Below are 23,818 nucleotides of genomic sequence, written 5' to 3'. Positions count from 1 at the left end.
GTTCCCTGGTTGGGACCCCAGCTTGCAGATAAGAACTTATAGCTTTTTTAAGAATAGAGAAAATGAATCGGGTACTCAGGAAAAATGTCCTGTATCTCCGAGATCGAGGGAAGTGTACCATCTACAAAGAGTGACTATTCTGATTCTAATCATGTGAAGGAAGTCTGGCCTAGGTAGAACCCTGGTAGGTCTATAACACTGGCTAACGGTGATGGGAGCGGCGTTAATGTGTTGGAGTGATTAGCCCAAGTATGTACAATATGTCTGGAGATTGCATTCGGGATTTCCAATTTATGTATAAACTCTTCGGATGCATGTAGTGTAGCAATAATGGGTATTGGCAGTGAGTCATCCGCTATTTTTGTCCAGTTTATTTTCAGGGTTTCTTGCCCAATCAACAATCATAGACAGGATTGCTGCGGTGTGGTATTTTTGTGGGTCAGGTATTCCCATTCCCCCTTTTGTTCTAGGCAGCAAGAGAGTATTAAAGCTGAGTCTAGACTTTGATCCTTTCCAAATGTATCCATCTCCCAAATATGGTGCGTATTTTGTGGAAAAATGTAACTGGGATTTTTATAGGGAGCATTCGTGATATATAACTACATTTAGGTAATATGAAGCTTTTAAGTATGTTTTCGCACCCCATCCAAGAGACGGAAGGCGCTCTCCACGACTTGATCCTTTCTATTGTAGAATTTAGGAGCGGTAGAAAGTTGAGCGTGAATAACGAATTTCAATGAAGACTTAGTTTGATACCCAGATAATTGATATATCGTGAAGCCCACCTGATTGGGAATTTGGACTTAATTTCCTGTAAAGTTGAGTTCTGGATGTTCAGACTAAGCGCTTCAGATTTATCTAGGTTGATTTTAAAATTTGACATATCTCTGAATTTTCCCAACGCTGCTGGGATTTCTTTATTAGGGTTAGCTAGCAACAGTAAAACGTCATCCACAAAGGCTGCTGCAACATGTGACATCCCTGCTATCCAAACTCCTATATCTGGATGTTGCCTAATGCATTGAATCAAGTTACCATAGCTAATATAAATAAGGACGGGAATAGCGGGCAGCCCTGCAGAGTACCATTTCTGATCTTGAAGGGTGTGGATAGGTCCCCATTTACCTTCACTCTCGCAGTTGGGCACGTGTACATCTGGAAAAAAGCATTTATTATTGAGGGAAAGCCAAATTTTTTAAGTGTTTCTTGCATATAAGTCCAGTCTACCCCATCGAACGCTTTCTCCGCATTCGTTCCCAGCAATATGAAGGGTCTGCGATGAATGTGTGCATACTGTACCAAGTGCAGCACTCGCATTGAATTGTCCCTGCCCTTCCTACTTCTAACAAAGCCCATTTGTTCTAGCAAAACAAGCGTGTCTATGAGCATACCCACCCTATTAGCGAGCATTTTTGCAAAACATCATTTCCTTGTATTCAGGCATTTCCACTGAAGCTGGATCTCAGCCTGTAATTTGATTTTACACTTTGACTGAGTAACATTCCAAATCCAGACCTCCATGGGATATTAATTTTGAATTACATTGATCATTTTTATGTTTTATTGTTCTCAACACAAAGATTTGCAACTGGAATATTTCACTGAATAATACTTAGGAAGTGGTGTTTTAGTGTTCCCTTTATTTTTTTGAGCAGTGTATTTTACATCAATCGAAATTCAGAGGCAGAGCTAGAGTCCGTATGTAAAAATAAAGGAGCCAGATCCTTTGCTTACTTACTCCACAGCTCTGCTTGCTGAATGTCTGTATAATTTGAAAGTTTTCCTGCTTAATCTCAAATTGAGTGTTTTAGGAGTCCAACCATTGCTGGACTTATAAAATGCTAGTTTTAATTTGAGGATTATACAGCCATTGATTTTTCACTATACACCAGCCTCAACAGGTTTGTATGTAGTTTATATTGTCATATCTAGAGACAGCTCTGCTTTAAAAAGTGTTTGCTTCAACTCCATAGAATAAGGGACGCCATACTTCTTGTAGGATGATGGACAAATGGGACTCTCACTGAGCCATTCTGACTGGAGCAGCAGTCAAGTGCTGTAATCAGTTATCTCTGGCAGTCCCATAGTAAATGAATGGAGCGGAGATGTGTTTACTCGATCTCTTCTCCTTTCAGACATTAAATAGCTTACTAATTTGGCACAAAGTCTTTATTGACTGTTTAAGATACCTTATATTTGTGGTCTTCAATGCACATGTTCACCTACAGACATGTTTATAAGTATACGAATAATTAAAAAAAACACCTCTTTGCAATAGGTTTTTGCATTTTCAGTTGCACTTCACTTTTTGGTGTTTTTGCTACAAATGTGTATACCATTTTGTGGTTATCTAGTGGATACTGAACTACAAATCTTCTCTGTAGTCAGCTTCCAGACTGATCTCTCTCAGATGTCATCACGTTGCAGTAATTGAGAAGAATCCTTTCAGCAGCTACAGGAAGAAAGAGAGGCCTGAAAAAACCGAGTACAAGGTGTGCCTAGGGAGTAATATAAAGTGGGCTGCCTCTTCCCATGATAAAATAATTAGATAGAGTGTGCAGTATGCATATGTTTTGATACTATGATCACAGCAGAAAGAAGGGCAGTGGTTGTGAAATATAGGCAATGTACACCAGCATTTAATTTTTTAAAGGCGTCATCTTGGAAAGATACAATTATGAAGAAAACTAGCAAAAGAAATAGAAGATTGCAAAGCACTTTTTCAGTGTAAAACTAAACTTTCATGTTCAACACTTACCATTTGCCTGTAGTTGCTCGCTCTAATATTTGCAAAATTTGGGCATAGGATGAGGATAGCAGAGTAATTGAATTTGTCTTCAATGTCCCTGGGAGCACATTCACATGGCACTGATCTGTTCCATGGTTTAGCCACATCCTCTTTTCGTTAATAGGTGAATGGATCCTTTAATTCAATGTGCTCCCATTGAATAAAAACTAACATTGTGTGGCCTTGTGACTGCACTAGTATTGTCATTTATAACATGAGCGAGCATATGTTTGTGTATATGATACATTGCTAAACTTCATTATACCTGTAATTCCCACACCAACATGTATGAAGACAAATAACATTGACTACTGTTTATTTAGAATTTTTAATTGTTACAAAACAAAAATTGTGCAGCTTAAAAAAAAATGTCCAGGATTAGAAAGAGTTATATTGTTAACCTGTAGGATTAGTGCCATTTATGTCCATGGGCCATGTTTGCTAGTGCAGCACAACCTTTCGAGCGAATAGGTATAGGGCTTTGAAAAAAACAAGACAGCACTTGTGGACATCTCCTTTAAATTGTCAATTTTAATACTTTCCCTCAATGTGAGCACTTTTCAGTTTGCACTAACACCTTTTTGAAATGATGTAGAACAGATGAGAAATGACATCCTCTCATCTCCCAGTTACCCAGGTATATGCAATTAAGTTTTTCAGCTTGAAATTAAGTTAATATTTTATATAATGAACATTACCATAATATCTTAAACATTTTCCAGTTAACTCCCAATAATTTAAAAAATAAAAACAAACCTGAGCAAACCTTGTGAAAACACAATGTCACTGTATATTTTGCAGATATAGACAAAAGGTTGTACATATAAATTATAATTACATGTGCAGAACACACAACCATAATCCCCAGCTGTCCAAGATTTTATGATACGAAAATTTGTGAACACGCCAGGTAGACTATGATTACTTAATATACTCTTAGAACCACACAAGTGTATAACCCAAAATCAAAATGATTAAGGAAAAGAAAAATTTGATTTGACCACCAACTGTACACCATAGTCAGACGTTCACGGTAGGAATTCTGGTATACTCCGTGTACAGTTAAGCCAATGTTATCCTCAACCTCAGTGAAAACTTTCTAAAATTATTATTAAAGGGATTTTTTACAGTGAGAAAAACAAACTCTGAATATAAATAATTATAAAGTAAACTCTTATTTCCAGTTAGTAAAGATATTTAAGTAGCACAATAATTATTTGATAAAATCGGATTACGTGTGGAAAGGCATGACTGCAGTGACTGGAACTGTGCAATATATTAGGGCCAAGCAGAATGATTTCAGAGTCAGATCTCATTCAGTATTAAAAAGTGAAATCAGGAGCTAAAAAGCGCTGCAGTGAGTGTGTTATTTCAAAGAAGATACAAATATTCTCACCGGTGACTTGCGAGAGCTGATTATTGAGAGAACAACAAGGAAGGAGAGAGTGGCATTAGTAATGCAGAGGCTGCATAGGCAAGTGGCATGACACTATGCCCAGTGAAATCAACATTTTGTTCCCATCTCTACTGGCACGTATTGGCAAGGCATATTTAATAGTAATGTGCAGAATGTCAGCCGACATACAATATTAAAACAAGTAACGCAGAGTTATCTGTGGTCACGCTCTTCAGTGTTAGTGTGTAACTCAAGACTTTACATTCTGGTTGTTTTCTAGATCGAACCTTAATAAAACACACAATGTTAATAAACAGACAAAGTCCAGAGTTAGTATCTTGGTATTATAACATTTATTAAAATAATGCTATGGGGGTTAATAGAAACAGCAAAGAACCAAAGAATTAAAATGCAAGCCATGTAAAAACCCAACTAAGACCCAAAAATGTCTAATGTCATCCAGTCGCTAACTAGAAGCCAAGAAAGACAACACTCCCAATATAATAAAGTACTGCAAAACAATTGGCAATTTCAGTTATCAAAATTGTGGGTTTTGCATTTTGTATCCTTTTTCTCAATCAGGAAAAAATCCACTTGAATGTTATATAACATACATATAAAACAAGATAGAAAAATACATTATAAACTTGTAACAATGGCTGTAAATACATTATTTTACATTTTTAGGCAATAGGTTGGTTATGATACATACATAGCATGAAACTACTAAGGTTATAAAGAACAGACAAATACATTTCATCTGTACGGTTACATTATCAGCGACACTCCCAGCTAAACATTCTAAAAAATAAAATATATAATACTGTCAAAGAAACAAAGAGAGAATGAAAATAAAAACTAATTATAAAGAATAAAAACTTTAAAATCATAATACTGAGATCAAAGGCATCCAGAGTTTTCAAACATCATGCTTTTTATCATAAAGTTGACCCATTTGTTCTGAAGTTTGTTCATAGCAATCATGACTACTTGCATGTCTATTCAGTAAATCTAGGCATTTTCCACCATTCCAAAAAAAAAAAAAAATTAAAACTGCTAAAAGGTCCAGGTTTTTCATAACTGAGATGAATCTGGATCAAATACTGATTTAGAAACTGTCTGATCGCTAAATGCAAAAGTGTTTCAAAATTGTTCAAAAACCAGAGGAAAAAAAATAAACTACGATATATAGATCAGGAAGACAAAGCTGGTGGCATGGGAAATAAAAGCAGGAAGCTGAAGAGGAAAGCATGAATGTCTGTTGCATAGTAAATCAACTGATTTTGTGAGATGGGATGGCTGACTAGGTCACCACAAAGGAGCAGGAAATCTAGGCGCTCTAGGGCTGACCTTTTTATGGACTGTGTAAAACACTGCCAACAGGGCAGTGAAGGGAACAAACATCTCAGTGACATCTTAAAAGTAAGTTTTGTTACAATGGCAAAATTTGACTAAACTGTTCACTATTCACAGAAGTTTGGCAATACTAAAAAGTAGTTGGCATTATGTCAAGTACAGGCAAGAAAGTTATGACTCCTATGAAAAGCTTTTTTGTTGTGGCAGCCATATTAGATTTTTTTTGTTTCTTAATACCATATTGTACTGGGCGACTGAATTGTACAGCTCAACCGAATTGTAAAGTTTTTCATACTGCTAATAAATTTGAGGTCTATCAAAACTTGCTTGGCAACATGCTGCAGGCCATTTGACCTTGACGTAAATAAAAGGAACAAACTTATACAAGACCATGGGACTATAAATGACCATGGAGAAAAATAAGGCACTTTCTTTTCTTTAGACTTACACCGATATTAAAACTAAAGAAAGGAAAAAAATAAGAAAAATAAAGGTGAGGGATGGGGAACAAAGACAAAAAGCTCTTTTTGGTCTTATTCCTTGACTATCACCAAAACAAAAGCATTTAATGCAACGAAGGGTTGGGTTTGTTTTTTTTGTTTTTTTCCTTTTTTTTTTTATAACACTTGAAAGTATAAAATGCTACATTTCCAAAAATATAGTTTTTTTTTTCTGCACCAGCACCCTTGTATAGTAAAAGTATCTACTTTTGTTCATGTTTTCAATGCACTACACTGGTATCTACAATTTCAATACAATTATACAGCAAATAGGCAAGCATGGCTTTTACATCCTTATCTTTTTTTTTTTTTTTCTATACAGGGAGGTCTAAAACATATTTGAACAGTTTGCCCAGTAATGTGATACATAATGCATGTACCTTGCTCCGATAATTAAATAGGTGAGTCTTTGTTACTAACATTTTACTAATTGCATCACAGTATCTGCATGCAGATAATGTCGTCACAGTCTTAATTTGTATAGCAGGGTAAAAAGTTTATAACTCAGAATTTCATGGCACCCTTTTATTAATGAAAAACATTTGGCAGGTGATAGAGTGAACACAAATTGCAAAAGATTCACCCTGTTAGGGTACTGTAGTGACTAGAGTAATTCATAAATTTAATATTTGTTCTTTTAAATATATAAAATCACTTCACCAGTGAAATCCCTGACCAATCAGGTTCATGCATGATGCATCATCACAACACAGTACATTCAGCTTTATACTTCACTATACGAGAGAAAAAACAAACAAAGTAGAGTTCCCTAGAAGTCTCTCACAGTAACTGCCTCTGTCATTGGTAGTTGAGGATCAGCTGTCTTGCCAGTACTGTAGGTGAAGCCTTTATACCGTTCGTTTGGTTAGGACACTAGAATATGATCAGTGCGAAGGGTTGAATTGGACCTTATTGCTTTACTACAATTCAGTGCAGATACTAAAAATCACTTTCACCCAATCAGGGAAAGAAAGAAAAAAAAAAAAAAGCAAAAAAAATGTTGAGTTGGAAGATAACCATTTTTCTGTGTCTTTTGTTAGATGGTAAGACGAACGGACAAGTGCCTCAGCTCCCTGCACTGAAGACAGGCAAGCAGAGGCGTTTACCAGTTAACTGATCAGCAGGCAGGCATGGTCAGGTCATCATTGGGTGAAGAATTCAGAGGTCAGAAGGTCATAGGTTAGTTGCCGGTGGCGGCTGGGTGGTTAGAAACAAAACAAAAAAAAAAAATGAAAAAAATAAAAAAAGAAAGAAAAGATAGAGAAGAGATTAGTTTCAGCTAGTGACTGCTTAATGACAACATGAAAAACTAATCACAACTAATAAAAAAAACAAGCATGTTTAATATTGACATACTGATTGACGCCATCTACAGAATGCAACAAAATCATGACACCAAGTATCATGATTCGAATGTGTGAAGGAGGAGCCCACGCCCATAAAACTGGTTAACAAGTAGAAAAAATGGAAATAAAACACAACTAAGGGCTAATGGTTAGTAGCAGTCGGAAATTGGAGACAATGAATCAGCTTGGAATTCGGAAAGAAATTTTCAGACAGTCAGCGCACACAATCAGTATCTGACTGCTATTAAGCATTAGTACTCCCCAATGGTGCAAGCATTGAAGCATCTAATATTAATGATGATGTGATTATTAACTTGGATTAGAGTAATGGATCTAAAGATTTCTGTGGTTTTTTTTTTAAAGCAAAAAATTAAATGAAGAAAAATCAATGCTTTAATATAAACTAGGGGCCAAACAAGATCGTTTTTGTTCAATAAATTTTATTGCTCATTTCTATTTACAAACACAAAATATCTTGGCCTCATAATACAAAGCAGTAATAAACTCTGGTCTAGCACAGTAGGCGTCATCATGTGAACCAGGAATGGCTAACACTATTGCTACTGGCAGCATTTCCAGTTGAAAATACTAATTTACACAATATAGGACACATATAAAATGCATTTGTATGTAAACACTGTAAAAGTCCTGGCTTTTTTTTTTATTTCTAGACTCAAAAATTTTGAAGTACATAGAAAAACCAAAACAGAATAATCTAATATGCTAATAAAGCATTTTATAACTACAAACAGCCCCCTAATTTCAAAGCTAATACTCTGCAAATACAATAAAATCTGACATTTCATATACATTCCTGCATTATATTTTTATATTTCTTACGCCATCTGTAAATACTATTTTCTTTTTTGAAAAAAATAAAAAATAAAAATACAGTAAAACATAAAAAGTTCTCAAGTGGAAAGTTAACATTCCCAGTGTTCTTGAGCTCTTCCTTCCTCAGTAACTCATAATCTCCTTCACTAAACTTGGTCCACTTAACAGTAGTATGTTTAAGACTCTTTCAACAGCTTTACTATATATTATGAGGTTCCATTTGCTTATATTGTACTGTTGCCATTATGACTAAAGCAGAGGAAATGTAGTCAAGAAGTTTTCAGTGCAAAGTCAGATTTGTGGCATTTCGTAAAATGAAATCCAGTAGGTTCGCAGATAGCCCAGTCTGAAAGACCATGCATGAGTTGCTCAACTTCATAAACAGAATGGCAAAAGATATACAGTATCTATTATATGAATCGGATTCCCTTCCAATAGCTTAAGTTTTTCGTAGGAACACAAAAATATAACCGCGTTCTCTTCATTACTTAATCAGAATCTAAATAAAACTGTGGCTCAAAACTACCACAATGGCATTATGCAGTCATAAAGACTTCTAGATTTTGATGGACATTAAGCTCACTGCACTACTTCTAGAACTGGATTAAGAGATATCATCAAAAAATGTGGTTACAAAATTATACTGTAATATCAGTCGGTGCAACTTACTGGCATAGCTGTGATACATCCTCTGCCGAGTCTATGGCCAAATACAGTACACACAGGTTTAATTACTGTGCAACATTAACAACAGATTACAACAAGGATTTCAGTCTAGTCTGTCTGTTACAACAATTAAACTGAATATTATAGGATACAAATGTAGTCATGAATAATCTTTGAAATGACTGCCCTTCAAGTCGGGAATGCTTAATTACAAAAGAAGAATCTTTACCAGGACTGTATTAAAAATCACATTCACAGAGGTACTATAACAACTGGTAATGTCTCACTACTCGTCAAAGGATCTAGGAAGCTCGAGGCCGAAACTTTGTAAATAGCAGATGCTGGGATCGTGATTACTAGAATGAGGTTTTGTCCATAACCAGAATATTATTGGATTTCAGTCTCAAATTTTTGATGTTTTACTGAATGGTTGTTTGCAAGATCATTGTAAATGAAGTGTTAGAACCTGGAGACCTCCAAGATTCCTACTGCCTCTTTCAATGTTGAAGAAATGGGGGAAAAAGTGTACTTTACAAACAATACATGACAGCGGAATAGTGGACTTCTTACCCTTTCCGCTCTCTCTGCCTGTGTTATAAGAGACCCAATGTTATTGTTAGGCATATCCAGGACTATTCAGATATTGTGTTCACATATTTCTTAACATTGTGAACAATACTGGTTAAAACAAATGGTCTTATTTTTTCTTTAAAAAAGAAGCCCTTATACTTTTAAAATAATATTTAATAAATTCTTATGAAGATTTTACCTGCCTGTCTATTGCCCTCAAGAGCATTTATATATCTCTCCCCTTTTTTTTATTTAATTTTGTAAACATTTCTTTCATACATGGGGTCTCCTGGACTGGATCACCTCCTGGGGCAGCTGCAGCAGATTTCTTCCATTTCTGGATTTGAAACAAGATGTTGCCCAGTATCTGCACATCCATGCAAGGTAAACTCACTACCCATATGCCCTGTCTGCCCTCACCATCTCCATTTTATTAAGGATTTCTGCCCTATGGATCGCACTGCTTTTTTATACTCCTTATAGGTTCATATCCTTTAGAGGGGTTGTCCACTTTCAGGAAAAAGGACCCCAAATGCTATAAAATATTTAAAAGAACAAGCAGTGCAACTGCTCCTGTTCCTTGGGTCCAGGTCCCCGACACTGCTCTGGTGTCAGTATTAATGCTGCAGTGGTGAAGTTAAGGCGACAGCGTGGATCCCTGCTGTAGTTAATCACTGACCGTGGTGAACTAGACCGCATGAGCCGCGAGCTCAGTGATTGACAGGGGCGTCAGAAGGGGAGCTGGACCCAAGGATGGCAAGTACCTACTGCGTTCATTATTTTGGGTATTTTACAGTGTTTGGGGTCCAGTTTTCTAATAATGGCAAACCTAATAAAATAGAAAATGTAAAGATGGGGATGATTTATAATATCAAATGGGGCTTCTGTTTCTTTGATTCAATGACACAAAGAAATAATCATTCATCATAAAATCAAAACAAAGACTAAAATTCCATTTGCAAATATTAGTCAAGGCCACGGATTCAAAGACCCTTACTTTCTACTTTTATATTTAAGCATTCATCTGTCCAGCTTTGCAACACCATAGGAAATTCTGCACACCAACATAGAAGCAGTGTATGCCAGCTGTGTGAGCACTGGTAAAATCGGTATATCGAAAGAAACGGAGGAACCACCGATGGGTGATCAGCACATCTTAAACATCTGCTCTAAAGTATCGCTGTGCATATTAATTGTGGTGTAGTAAACTTACAGACATAGCATTTATGGCAACAAAACGGAAAAAACACAACACACAAACTACACAGCTAAACTAACCTCTGTCTGCGGTCACAATCCTTTGGTAAGGATGGACTCGCATATCATGCCTTCGAACTTTAGTTGCCACCGCACCTAGTTAAATTGCAATTACCAAGACAATGTTAGAAACACAACATTCATTAAAAAAGTACACACAAAACATTAACAGGTTCATCAAAACGGGAGTTTACATGATGTCTTGCTACAAAAAAAGGATTTATATTTAAGAAAGCAACTCGTTAAGGCACAGTAGTTTAGAGTCATTGCTATATAAAAGATACATGTGCAGATTAATATTGCATTTAATATCACACGCCTGGCCTTAATCTGCTCAGCCCTGTGAGTTCGCTTGGTGTCTGCAAGCACCTGGGACACTGAAGGGCATCATAATGCATTTACTTGCCGATGAATAGCAGTTTATCTTGAAATCTGTTAGACCCAAGAATAATGAAGCTTTACTAGTCACATAATCATTGAAGTGCTTTACTTGCTGTACAATTACAGTATTTCTTTTAATTTAATACTGACATCAGTTGTATTATAAAGGATTCCAGTTGTCCATTTTTAATGATTTGAGTATTCATTATCTTAAGTCAATAAGTAGAAACCACATGAATTAAGTGATTAGTAAAGCGCACAAGTAGGTAACTTAGCAGTCAGCATACTACTACACACTCACTGCTACTTATAACGTATAGACTAAATCAAATATTGATCAACATAAAGAAGAGGTTTATTTTTATCTATGTGCAAAATAAAAAAAAATAAGTGCAAGTAAGTCACTGACTGCTAGGCAAAGTTTATTTCTTTATGTCTCTTTTGTTTCAAGACTGCTGAAACTAGGCAATTGCTAAATTTCAAATCTGATGATCAGTGAAGGGTCATTTAAGATTTTCTTGAATTCTTAGCCTTTCGTGGGGAAAGCCATACCTGAAGACAAAAGGAAGGGAATTAAGAAGCAAGTTAGCATTTTATTATATCTGAAAATAGAATCTGATTATACAGCACGTCATCGGGACCCCTCATATTGCTAACTCAAGATGGTGCTTGAAAAAAGCGGTGTAACTGGGTCCATTCTGCAATGTTTGCTGATGGAGCCGTGAGAAGCAGAAGTAAGGCTACGTTCACATTAGCGTTGCGCGCCGCTGCGTTTTGCGACACGTGCGTAGTTTTTTTACGAAAATCGGACGCAAGAAAAATGCAACTTGTTGCATTTTCTTGCGTCCGACGCTAGCGTCAAAAACGACGCACGTGTCGGAAAACGCAACGCGAAAAACGCATGCGTCCCCCATGTTAAACATAGGGGCGCATGACGCGTGCGTCGCCGCTGCGTTACCTGACGCAGCGTCGGGAAACGCTAATGTGAACGTAGCCTAAACCAAGCTCCATAATGCTTTCTAAGCATCGCCGTTACTTTGGTCTAGTTATTGACAGCAGTCGGGATCTGGGAGGCAAATCGTGTGCCATTAATTTCTGTGATGAAGACAATCCACCCATATGGAAAATATTAACATTAAATAAGATGTGTCCACTATTACTCCTCCCAACAGGGGCAATGGCAGCCAACAGAAACTACAGCCATTCTACATCCCCTGTATTCATTGGGGAGAGCACTTTGTGCCATTTCATCTGGCCGTAGACCGGACCCAACCTCACACAATGGTGCCATCCGACAAGGCAGCATAGTCTGATGCATGTCATATTAATCAGTGGCGTCACAAGTGCCTTCTAATTCAAACGAACTACAGTCAGCGGCTCATTTTTCCTCAATGAACACCAGTGGTATAATTATATTATTTGAATACAACCACTCTTTTTCGTTATATTGGCTTTCTAGTTCTCCTCTACTAATATATCAGTTTACGATAAGGTCGGATTAAGTGCCATTGTATACACATAGTTTCACCAGTGGATGTAGCACAGACAGCGAACGGCAGGCTTCTGTATGTGCACAATGATAATAAATGACCTGTAGTACAAAGCATCTCTGAAAGTAATACATATAGGTCTAGGCTGCTCAGCTCTATGGCTATGGACCCACCCGGTACACTACATAGCAGTGCTAATGCAGAGAATGGCTCGCCTGCAGCAAGTCAACACATTACATATATAACAGCTGACAGAGCTACGCAATAGCCTTAAAGGGAACCAGTCAGCAGGATTGTGCTCAGTAACATCAACAGTGTCAGGTCGGCGCCGTTATACTGATGAAAATTATTCCTGAGTTGATGAAATCTGTCTTGTGGTTGTTGTGTAATCTTCATTTTCAGTTTATAAGATTCTTGTGCTCCGGGGCGGCCTATGTGGTGCTCTGATTACATATGCATGGTTATGGGTTTATGACCGGTCACTGATCCTTCACTGACCTGCCCACTATTTTACATACTGCATAGAATATTGTGGGGAAAAAAACAACAACATTCATTACGCCTGCGCTACAGCATGATACAATGGATAATATGTCTATAAGCATTTATTATTTGTGTCATAGTATTGTGGGCAGAAAAACAAATATTTTCATCAAAATGACACCATCGCCTGCACAACACCATCTATTGGAACGCTACAGATGCTACTGCACAGGTGCTATTTTGCTAGAGAGAAAAAAAAAAATGGTTCTATCAAAAAGGCACCAGCGCAGTAGAATCTATTGGAATGAGACAGATGCTACTGCGCAGGTGTCGCCATTTTGATGAAAATAATATTTTTTTTCTCCCCACAATACTATAGGACTAAATAACATGCATATAGACATATTAGCCATTGTATCATGATCAGCACAGGTGCCTGCATGATGAATGTTCATTTTATTTCCCACACAAAATTCTAGGCAGTATGTAAAATAGGGGGCAGGTCAGTGAAGGATCAGTGACCTGTCATAAGCCCATAGACATGCATATGTAAGCAGAGCAAAACAAAGCCCCTCCCCCCCCCCCACAGCATGAGAATTTCATTAACTGAAAACTACAAATAAAACTAAAATAAAAACAACCACAAGACTGATTTGATCAACCAAGGTATCATTGTATTCAGTATAACAGCGCCAACCTGACACTGTCCGTAGGTTACTGTGCCCAATAATGCTAACAGGTTTCCTTTAAGACAACTGATGCATTTTAAGGTGCTTTGAAGAAAACAGGAGGAAAAAGGTGGTTGTGTGTTGTGAAAGTACTGTAATGATACAGTATTACCTTTTGGAAAGAATGGTTTTACTACTTCTAGTCATCAGATATTCTAAAGTGATACTCAATGCCATCTCTCTTGGGAAATATAGATTAATGCTATTAATTCTCATTCACCTTGGACTGCACTAATGGCTGTATCCCTCCAGTTAATACCATCCAAAATAGTTTAATGTATTGTTTATTATACAATAACATTCTAACAAACAGGAAAACCGCCTGAAGGTTGGTAGTCATATTCACTTGGTAACTTCTGATTTATATAACAGATTTAGGAAACTCAAGTTAATAAATTGAATCAAAGATTAGGTTCCTGAAGAATTACAATGCAATTACATACGCTACTGCCATGTGGGCTTATATATGTCCATATGGCTGTTCTGCAGTACCCAGGAGCAGCAGCTACACATTGAAGCTGTATAATGCAGTTCCGCTTAGTGAGGTGGCATCTGGCCACTGGTGGAGTTTATAGCAACTGATCCACAAGGTTGCTGGGTGTCGGACCCCAAACAATCTGAAAACGATGACAAATCTAAAAAGGATAGGCCATCAACAAGCTAACATCATTTTATGAACTCTGAAAGCGTTGTAATCCAATGCAATTAGTAGGGATTATGACATTTTTCCTAAGGCTCATTAAATCTCATCCATGTTGCAAATGTCAAAAATGGTTCCTTTACCAAAGAAACATGTTTATTCCTAAATATTGGCAGTGGCTTACACAACGGCAACTTTAGCAGTTAGCTGTAAACTAAAAGCACGTGGAAAGCTGCCTTAGATTTTAATGGTTTAACATGGGGAGGGGTGGGGCGACAACAAAAGAAATCACATTTTTAGTCCAATTTACTATTAAATTGAGAATTCTTACTTTTAAAGTGGCTTTAAAATTAATTCTGTAATGCACTATTAGATTCATTTTTGAATTTGGTATTGCTAAAAATTGGTAAAACCCAGGAGTCCTGTTTACATAGCATATTTGGCACATTAAATAACTTTCCTTACAATTTTTCCTATTAGGAACCGAAGGTAAAATATCAAAATTAAAAGAAATAGAAACTTGATAGAAACTTACCTAATACCCCACTTGTATCAATAGGATACTCAAGGATTGATGTGGCTGGGGCCAGTGCATAAGGGTATTCATACGGTGTGTAGATCAAGCCAGCTTCTGGTGCCTGTGAGACTAGTGTAGCAGTCGGATGAGGGGTTCCATTTGGCATGACGGCTGTCTGTATTTGTCTTATCAAAGGCATTAAGGTAGGGCCAGCTGGCGTAGGTGTACGCAGAGCAGCTGGGGGCAGTACAGGCGCAGGCCCAGTTATAATCCGTGGGGCCTGAGCTGTCGCTGCAAGAGAAAAGGCAAGGGCTGCTACAGTAAGCAAAGAAAATTAGAAAGAAGTGTAGAGGCAGCAGTATGGAAAATAGGATAAGGAATAGATAAAAGGAAAGAATGGAAGAGGAAAAAGAAGCAGGAAGGAAGGAAAGGGGAAAAAAGGAGAATCATTAGTTCATGCGCTGATCACACAAAGTGCAAAAGCACACCACTCAGATGCATACAAGCTACCCAAAATTACTAGTGTGATTACCATGCTTAAAATAAAAGCAAATACCATAAAAATGAGCACATTGGAGGTGGAATATAGATTACTCTAATCAAAAAGAACACGATTGGTAAGTTTCACAATTAAAAATAAATGTTAGCATAGCCAGTGATTTTGTACAAGAAATATTCAAAATGCTCAAGGACAGGACAAAGCATTTTTTTTTTTTATTGTTACAAAGTAGCAAAATTGTGAACAAGCATAAAAGGGAGTGGTGCGGTCAGCATTACAATGGGGAAAGCAAAAGGTACTTCACTACTTTTTATGTTAACACGTAGGGTGAATCTCCATCAGCAATGATGCCCAATGGCCAGATGATATTGACACCAAATCGTGATGGTGGTTGATTTGATCACAAGCATCAAGACATGGTGTCAGCAAAAATGGTTTCAATCATTAAACTCCCACAGTTTGTGGGCCATTGCCTAGAATCAATCCAAATGGACAAAGATGGCTATAGGAACTCTACAATAATGTCAGTGAATGAGGGAAGCGTTTATTTTAAACTAGATGGAGGGCGGTAATGTCACGATGGGGGCAGGCTTTGCAGCGTTTAGAATCCCCCCCTCCCCCATGTGCTCACCCACCTATCCACCTTTCCCCTTGTGCTAACTCAGAACATGCCACAGCTCCTGGGCAGGGGAGGAAGCAAAAGACATTGTCTAAAAACAGTCAGTGAAATATTTTACCTGACAAAATGAATCCTCTGCGATCCACTGCTGTAATGTCAGTATTGTCTTTTGCTTCCTCCCCTGCCCAGGAGATGTGGTATGCTCTGTACACGGTCAGACACAGACAATTTTTAAAATGAACTTTCGTTCGTGGAAAAACCCCTCTCATGTGACCGGCTTCCTCTGCCTGTAGACATGTCGCGCATATGCCACCGGGATCGGCCGAATGATTCACTGCACCTGCGTGGATTTCACGCAGTAACAGTAAATCAGACCACCGCCATCTTTGTGCAGACAGATAGCAGTGGTCATATTAAAACTGCGCATGCGCTCCTGTACAGAGATGGTGGCGGTCAGTGAATCATTCGGCTGATCCTGGCGGCTTGTTCACGACGGTGGTCCGCTGGTGGTACCGCGCAAAAGGCTGTTACCACCAGTAGTTTCCATATTGAGACAACCATCACTTGGGCGTCCCAATATGGCAGTCGGTGAACTTCCGCCGCTTGGAATTCTGGGATCCAGACACATCTGGACGGAACAGATTGTGAAGACATTACAAGGTAAGTATATATTAAGATTGCTTAGCGATTTCATTACATACAGGTGCTTCTCACAAAATTAGAAAAAAAAAAGCAAATTTATTTCAGCTCTTCAATACAAAAAGTGAAACTCATTATACAGAGTCATTACAAACAGAGTGATCTATTTCAAGAATTTTTGTCTGTTAATGTTGATGATTATGGCTTACAGCCAATGAAAACCCAAAAGTCATCTCCGGAAATTAGAATACTTTATAACACCAGCTTGAAAAGTTATTTTAAAATCCGAAATGTTGGCCTACTAAAATGTATGTTCAGTAAATGCACTCAATACTTGGTCAGGGTTCGTTTTGCATCAATTACTGCATCAATGCGGCGTGGCGGCGATCAGCCGGTGGAACTGCTGAGGTGTTATTGAAGCTCAGGTTGCTTTGATAGCAGCCTTCAGCTCGTCTGCATTGTGGGGTCTGGTGTCTCATCTTCCTCTTGACAACACCCCATAGATTATCTATGAGGTTAAGGTCAGGCAAATTTGCTGGCCAATAAATTATAGTGATACTGTTGTTTTTAAACCAAGTATTGGTACTTTTTGGCAGTGTAGACAAGTGCCAAGTCCTGAAATTTCCATCTTCAAAAAACTTGTTGGCAGAGGGAAGCATGAAGTTTTCTAAAAGTTCCTATTAGATGGCTGCGCTGACTTTGGTCTTGATAAAACACAGTGGACCTACACCAGCAGATGACAAGGGTCCCCAAACCGTCACTGATTGTGGAAATTTCACACTAGACCTCAAGCAGCTTGGACTGTGTGCCTCTCCACTCTTCCTCCAGACTCTGGAACCTTGATTTCCAAATGAAATGCTAAATTTACTTTCATTTGAAAACACCACCCTGGACCACTGAGCAACAGTCCAGTTAATTTTCTCGTTGGCCCAGGTACTACACTTCTGGCATTGTCTATTGGTCAAGAGTGGCTTGACACAAGGAATGTGACACTTGTAGCCCATGTCCTGGATACGTCTGTGTGTGGTGGCTCTTCAAGCAATGACTCGAGCAGCAGTCCACTCCTTGTGAATCTCCCACAATTTTTTTGAATGACTTTCTTAAACCTTTCAAGTCTGCAGTTATCCCGGTTGCTTGTGCACCATTTTCTACCACACTTTTTCCTTCCACTCAACTTTCCATTAATATGCTTGGATACAGCACTCTGTGAGCAGCCAGCTTCTTTAACAATGACCTTTTGTGGCTTACCCTCCTTGTGGAGTGTGTCAATGACTGCCTTCTGGACATCTGTCAAGCCAGCATTCTTCCATGATTGTAGAGCCTACTGAAACAGACTAAGGGACCTTTTTAAACGCTTAGGAAGCATTTACAGGTGTTTTTTGCTAATTATTCTTATTTACGGAGATGACTTTTCACTTTTTGTACTGAAGAACTCAAATAAATTAACTTTTTGATGATATTCTAATTTTGTGAGAAGCATCTGTATGTGGGAAAACCTTTAAATTTAGAATGTAATGAATGCAAATACCTAAAGTATGAGAGTGGTATGCATGTCACAATTTTTGGCTCCTACTAGGAGAGAACAATATGTGTTTAAGCTTTTAAGAAACATTTTATTTATTGACATATTGTTATCAAGTTATCAAGCGGAATTATTCGATGTAAAAGCTGTACAGCAGAAGGCATGCACAAAGATCAACAGCTTGACTAGATCTTCAATATGATTTTGTAGAGCCAAGCAATATTCATAAAGCATGCACAGGTGTGCAATAAAAAGATGGAGGAATAGCATTATTTAAGAAAAAAATACAAGTGAAATAAAAAGGATTACAGTTTTTAGTAATTAGTGATGAGCGAACATGCTCAGATAAGGTGTTATCCCAGCATGCTTGGGTGCTGAGTGTCTTTGGCGTGCTAGTAAAATATGAGTCCCTGCGGCTGCATGTCTCACGACTGTTCGACAGCCACAACACATGCAGGAATTGCCTTTCAAACAACTGCAAGACAAGCAGCTGTGGTGACGAACATATTTTTTGAGCACGCCAAAAACACTCGGTTAGCACATGACCATGCTGAGATAACACCTTATCCGATCATGTTCGCTCATCACTAGTAATTATCCTTAAAAAGGATGAAAGTTTTTAGTGTTTGATAGCCTTTTCAGCACTAAGTACCGACAGTTTTTAATTTTTTCCCATCTTTTGACTAACAGAAGAAAAAAAATCATCTTTACCCTATCAGAAAAAAAAAAAAAAGCCGTAACAAAACTTCTTATGAGCTACAAAGCTTTGCCATGACCCGGAAGATCACTAGTGTTAGCAGCGGCAGTTCCAATCTTGCCAGGGACAAGATGATTGATCAATCTGTGATATTGGAGGCAGGGGCACTAGTACTGAAGTATTCTTACATACATATCTCTCTCTCTCTATAATCTCAAATCTATACTTCTATACTACAAGTGGTATGAGTAGTTGTCATGGTAAGTGTATTAGAAAAAAATAGTTCAGATATACAATGTGTTTATTTATTTATTGCACTGATCATGAAACAAAATCAGCATAAAAAAGAGAAGCTAAAACAAAGAACAAACAGCTTACGTGATTTTAAGTTGGCGTCTCGGTACGTGCCATTCAGGATGGCCAGTTCCATCAACTGCATTTTTTTTAAACTGTCTTCTCCTTCAGCCTGCAAGTTAGAATAAAAGAAAAATGACTGAAATTGCACTTCACAACAGGTATAGTTATTTTGAAAACAGAACAATTTCATTGATTTTACTATCCACTACAGAAAACATACACCATAATGATGTAATAACACCAAGGCAGTGAAAAGGATAACACTTAAAGGGCTTTTCCAACTTGGTTTACCAAGCGGTGTATGTAAAGGACATAGATATGGTCTGACCAACAAGGGCCAAATGGTCTCATTCATACTCCGAGCCACCTACATGGCATTACCTGAATGTGACCATGATGCAGGTTCCGACAAGCTGTACCATGTATGCGATCACTAATGTGCAACAATCTCCAGAAAATCGGGCATCTCTATGTTTGATTTCCATGGATCATAACAAATCCATCCATGCCCTAACATTTTCAGATTTAAATACACCTTTAAATGGGTCAGCTGACATCACTGTTGGGGTGCACATATTACCAGTATTACATTGCGTGCAGTCATTAAGATGGACAGGCGTTTTGCACACCAGTCTCAATGAACAGTGTGTCACATTCAAGGTGCCCGCCTATTAAACATTTTTTGGTGCAACCTACAATTGGTACACACCTCCACCAGATGTGTTGCCCCAGCCAGGTGCTGGCGTACATTTCTGGCATAATTTTTTCCACGTTCATGCTGCAAATTCTGATAAATTTGATGTGTGGATTTTGCTTCAGCTCCGTTGGGACTGGTGTAAAAATTTTTACAATAGATCTAAAATTATTTTTCAACTTTGAGTTGCCGCTAAGTCTTCCGACACTTAAAAGGGTTTTATGCCATAAAAATGGTAAAACACTCCTTAAATGGATTGTCAGGTGTAAAATGAAAATGCTATCACTCTGTGTGACCGCAGACTTTTGACTCCCAGCAGCGCACGCACGGTGGGCCGCAAGCATCAACCGGTTTCTGAGATCAGCCGTGATGTATGTGTCATACATACTCCAGGGCAGGGACTTTTTGGGACTTTTTAGCAACTTTTGGCTGGCATAACAGAACATGTACTAATATACATTTTTATAATAAAAGTTGATGAACATGAAATCTCCTTGTATCAGCAAATACAAAGCATGTGTGCCTGCATAACGCTCAGCAAGTCTACAGAAAACAATCGCGGACATTTATTTTTTAACTATAAGTCCTATAGTTACAGTACAATAATGTATTCCCAACCACCATGTATACAAATTAGAAGACCTAAAAGTTGCCATAATAAAATGACATTCATCTCTCAGAAGCTACAAGAACATGAAATGGGATATAATTTCTAAAAAGTGCTGCTATTTCCCTTCAGGGAATGTGAAATGGTTAGCAGATGGCTCACTTGGAGTGCACGATTATTCTCCTAAATGCAGTGCAGAGTGCTGCTCGATGGCTATAAATCACTGACGTTAATACAGTGCCTGGACCAGTTGCTCACTTGTGGTTTTTGCTGTGCAGTCGGCTTAACACCCTTTTCATTATTTTAATCAATTGCAGTCAAGTCCCAGCAAGTAATGAGATGTACACGAAGTAAAGAAAAATCCTTGCCTCAAGATGACAGTATGTACATGACATCCAGAAGTAGCACTGTGGTGGCTATATTGCTTGGAATGTTAGTTTACCATTAGCTGGGATGCAGTTTTTTAACCTTTCAAGCACTATTCCCTAGGCATAATCGCATCATTAGTGCAAGTAACACATCTGAATATTTTCGTGTTGCACTTGAGATGCCCCAGAAAATAGTATTTCAAGTATCCAGGCAATTGGCTCATGTCAGAAACCAAAATGGGCATGTTGATTACTGCTACTAGGACAACCCCCTCTCGATCTGAAGGTTTGCCACCGTGAAAATAAAGACACAGGCTTTCACATTGCAGTTCTGTGTCCCTTACATCTGAGTGTCCGCCTCCTGTAGGCGTACACCCTCGGAAAACGTGCATGGCAGAGCTCACGTTTGCTCCGCCGTTACCATTACAGTCTATTGGCCCCGTTGGTGCATGTTTCCGGAGCCCGTTTGGGGAGGATTTCGGACGTATGCCCAGACAGACACACAGAACCCAACATGAAAGAACCCTCACCGTAGTCTCTTCTGATGCCATTCCAGAGGTCGCCTACCCTGGGCTCAAGTGAGGTTGTAGGTCACGTGAGCCCTGCACGCAGTAAGCACTGGTGTCACGGTCCCAGTCTTCCGATGTGTCAGTAATCAAGAGGAAGTGAGCGGCCAGGCGCAAGTCTCATGTGATCAAACAACCGCAATGAGCCCTGAGAGAGCGAGTGCTGACACCGCTGGAACAGCACCAGCATCGGAAGACAGTATAGGTATTTTTATTTTCATGGGGGCAAACATTCACATTAAGGGGTTGTCCTAGTAGTGGACAACTCTTAGTAGTTATAGTTTTCGAAATGAGTAAAAAAAACAAAAACCCAAAAAGGTCATCCCTGAAGCCTTATGTGGTTATCATACTTCTTTCTATTTGTACCTTCTTAAACCAGCTACATGGCATACTATTACAGTGTGGCTACAAAACTCATGCTTCCTGGCACATGAAACAGTTGGGGAATGTGCAAATATTAGGTATTTGGTGCAGAAATGTCTTCTGAAAATACAAATCTCTTGGCAGAAAAAAAAATAACAAAACCAAAAAGTGGCGAAAGCACTCTAATTTTTCTGAGTTTTTATTTCCACATTCATTTGAATGATTGAAAAAAGCTGAAGGAATTGACACGCTGCAGATCTTAAACTACTTCATATCTATACACACACTATATATATATATATATATATATATATATATATATATATATATATATATATATATATATATATATACATATATATATATATATATATATATATATATATATATATATATATATATATATATATATATATATATATACATATATATATATATACATATACATACACATATATACACACACACACACATACACGCATGCATACAACACATACACACACAGTGAATAAAAAAATCATTGTCCCAATGACCCTTACTAAGGTCAATACTCCATCTTCGGTATTTGCCGATAGGCATAGAAATACACATCCTTGTCTGCAGCCATTTATAGGTGACTTAATAAAAGTTCTTATCTAAAATTGCACAGTTCTTCATTAGAACATATGAAATTGCGAAGCCGGACTGTGGTGGGTATTAGGGGGAGGTAGGAGAGTATAACCACTGGCGGCATTCAATTGCAGGTGGACAAAGATCAATTGAAAGATGGCCAGAGATTAGGTGTTAAAATACTAATAAAAAGAGGTCAACGCTAAATCAAACTCATAAAGGGACACAAAGCTTAAGCAGAGTGTTACGTTTCCACATGATACATGTGTAATTATTGCTCATAGAGCTTTACTTCATTGTTTAGGAGGCGGTAGGATGGATTTGAAAAGTAACCTAGCAACTAAGATAGTGCTCTGAAATATAATAATCCCCTGTCCTAGACACTCCTCAGTGTGGGCTTTTTCATCTGAGGATATTGCTAGCGCTGCCGAGTATACGATCCCGTACGATAGGCTGATGCCATGGAGTGGTCCTTTAATAGGAGTGCTGCTGGTGTTCAGTAATTGGTACTACTCCGTGCACTTAGCTATCAGTTGCAAAGCAGATACCTGAAGCAACAAAGTAAAAAAAAAAAAAAAACACTCCGAAAAAGCCAGCATTCTAGAACATTCATGCCAAGTTAGAAAAATCTATTCTTTCATTCTCACTGTTAGCAAGACACATACTTATTACAAAAGTATTCAGTGTATGGGTGCACCCTGATGTCTGCGCTCACACCCAGAGAAACGCTTGACAAGTCGTGTGTGCCCACAGCAGATATCACTTATCACCAGCAGATGGCGCCATATCTTACAGCAAGCAGTCATTTCACCCTTGGATAGCACAGACCTCAGAAATGTGCTGTGCAGCACTTCGTCTTGTTTACCAAAACGCCAAGCCGTACAATACGTGGAGCCACTGGGCTTAGGTCGCCATTTCCTCCAGTGTTTGCACCTAGAAGTTTTTGTGATGTGACCTGTCCTCTGGCCACCTGACAGCAGATCAAGCAGGCTCGGCTCAGACAATCTATATTAGCTGCAGGCAATCCTGGAGGCTCTGGCGGTCTAAGCAAAGTGAGGATGCACATGGGATGCCGAGGCAATCTGCTGAGGGACACACTACTACCTGGAAGGACGACCACAAAGCGTAGTCATTTGTACTAGCAGGAAGCCGCTTTAAGCAAACATCAATAAGGTCACTTAAAGCCGGATTTGCATTGCTTAGTTTAAGCCCAAGCGATTGACTCAAGCCTTTCATCCTCTTAATTCTTCAACATTCCCCTTGTATTCTGAATGTATACTATAAAAAACAGATTAATAAAAAGGAAACGCTAAGTGGCATCTGTAC

At 38.3% G+C, this 23,818-nt stretch overlaps 1 protein-coding gene across 11 annotated transcripts in view; it reads right to left on the bottom strand.

The window, feature by feature from the left end:
- Nucleotides 1–6,159: 6,159 nt before the first annotated feature.
- The window catches only part of QKI (QKI, KH domain containing RNA binding), a 172,334-nt gene continuing 154,675 nt past the window's right edge, over nt 6,160–23,818 (bottom strand). For 2 of the 11 annotated variants that reach the window (XM_069769532.1, XM_069769535.1), the window contains 4 exons: nt 19,307–19,394; nt 14,971–15,267; nt 10,735–10,809; nt 6,160–7,237 (listed from right to left, as the gene is read on the bottom strand). In XM_069769532.1, the coding sequence (XP_069625633.1) occupies nt 7,221–7,237; nt 10,735–10,809; nt 14,971–15,267; nt 19,307–19,394 (477 nt within the window). In that variant the 3' untranslated portion in view covers nt 6,160–7,220. Of the gene's footprint in view, nt 7,238–7,806; nt 11,647–14,970; nt 15,268–19,306; nt 19,395–23,818 lie in introns of those variants that run through there. The other 9 variants (XM_069769538.1, XM_069769541.1, XM_069769540.1 and 6 more) reach the window with 7 other exon arrangements.

Source organism: Ranitomeya imitator, chromosome 5 (genome assembly GCF_032444005.1).
Source record: "Ranitomeya imitator isolate aRanImi1 chromosome 5, aRanImi1.pri, whole genome shotgun sequence".
Lineage (NCBI taxonomy): Eukaryota > Metazoa > Chordata > Amphibia > Anura > Dendrobatidae > Ranitomeya > Ranitomeya imitator.
The sequence above is the reverse complement of the archived record's forward strand: the minus strand, read 5'-3'. Positions and strand labels throughout refer to the sequence as shown.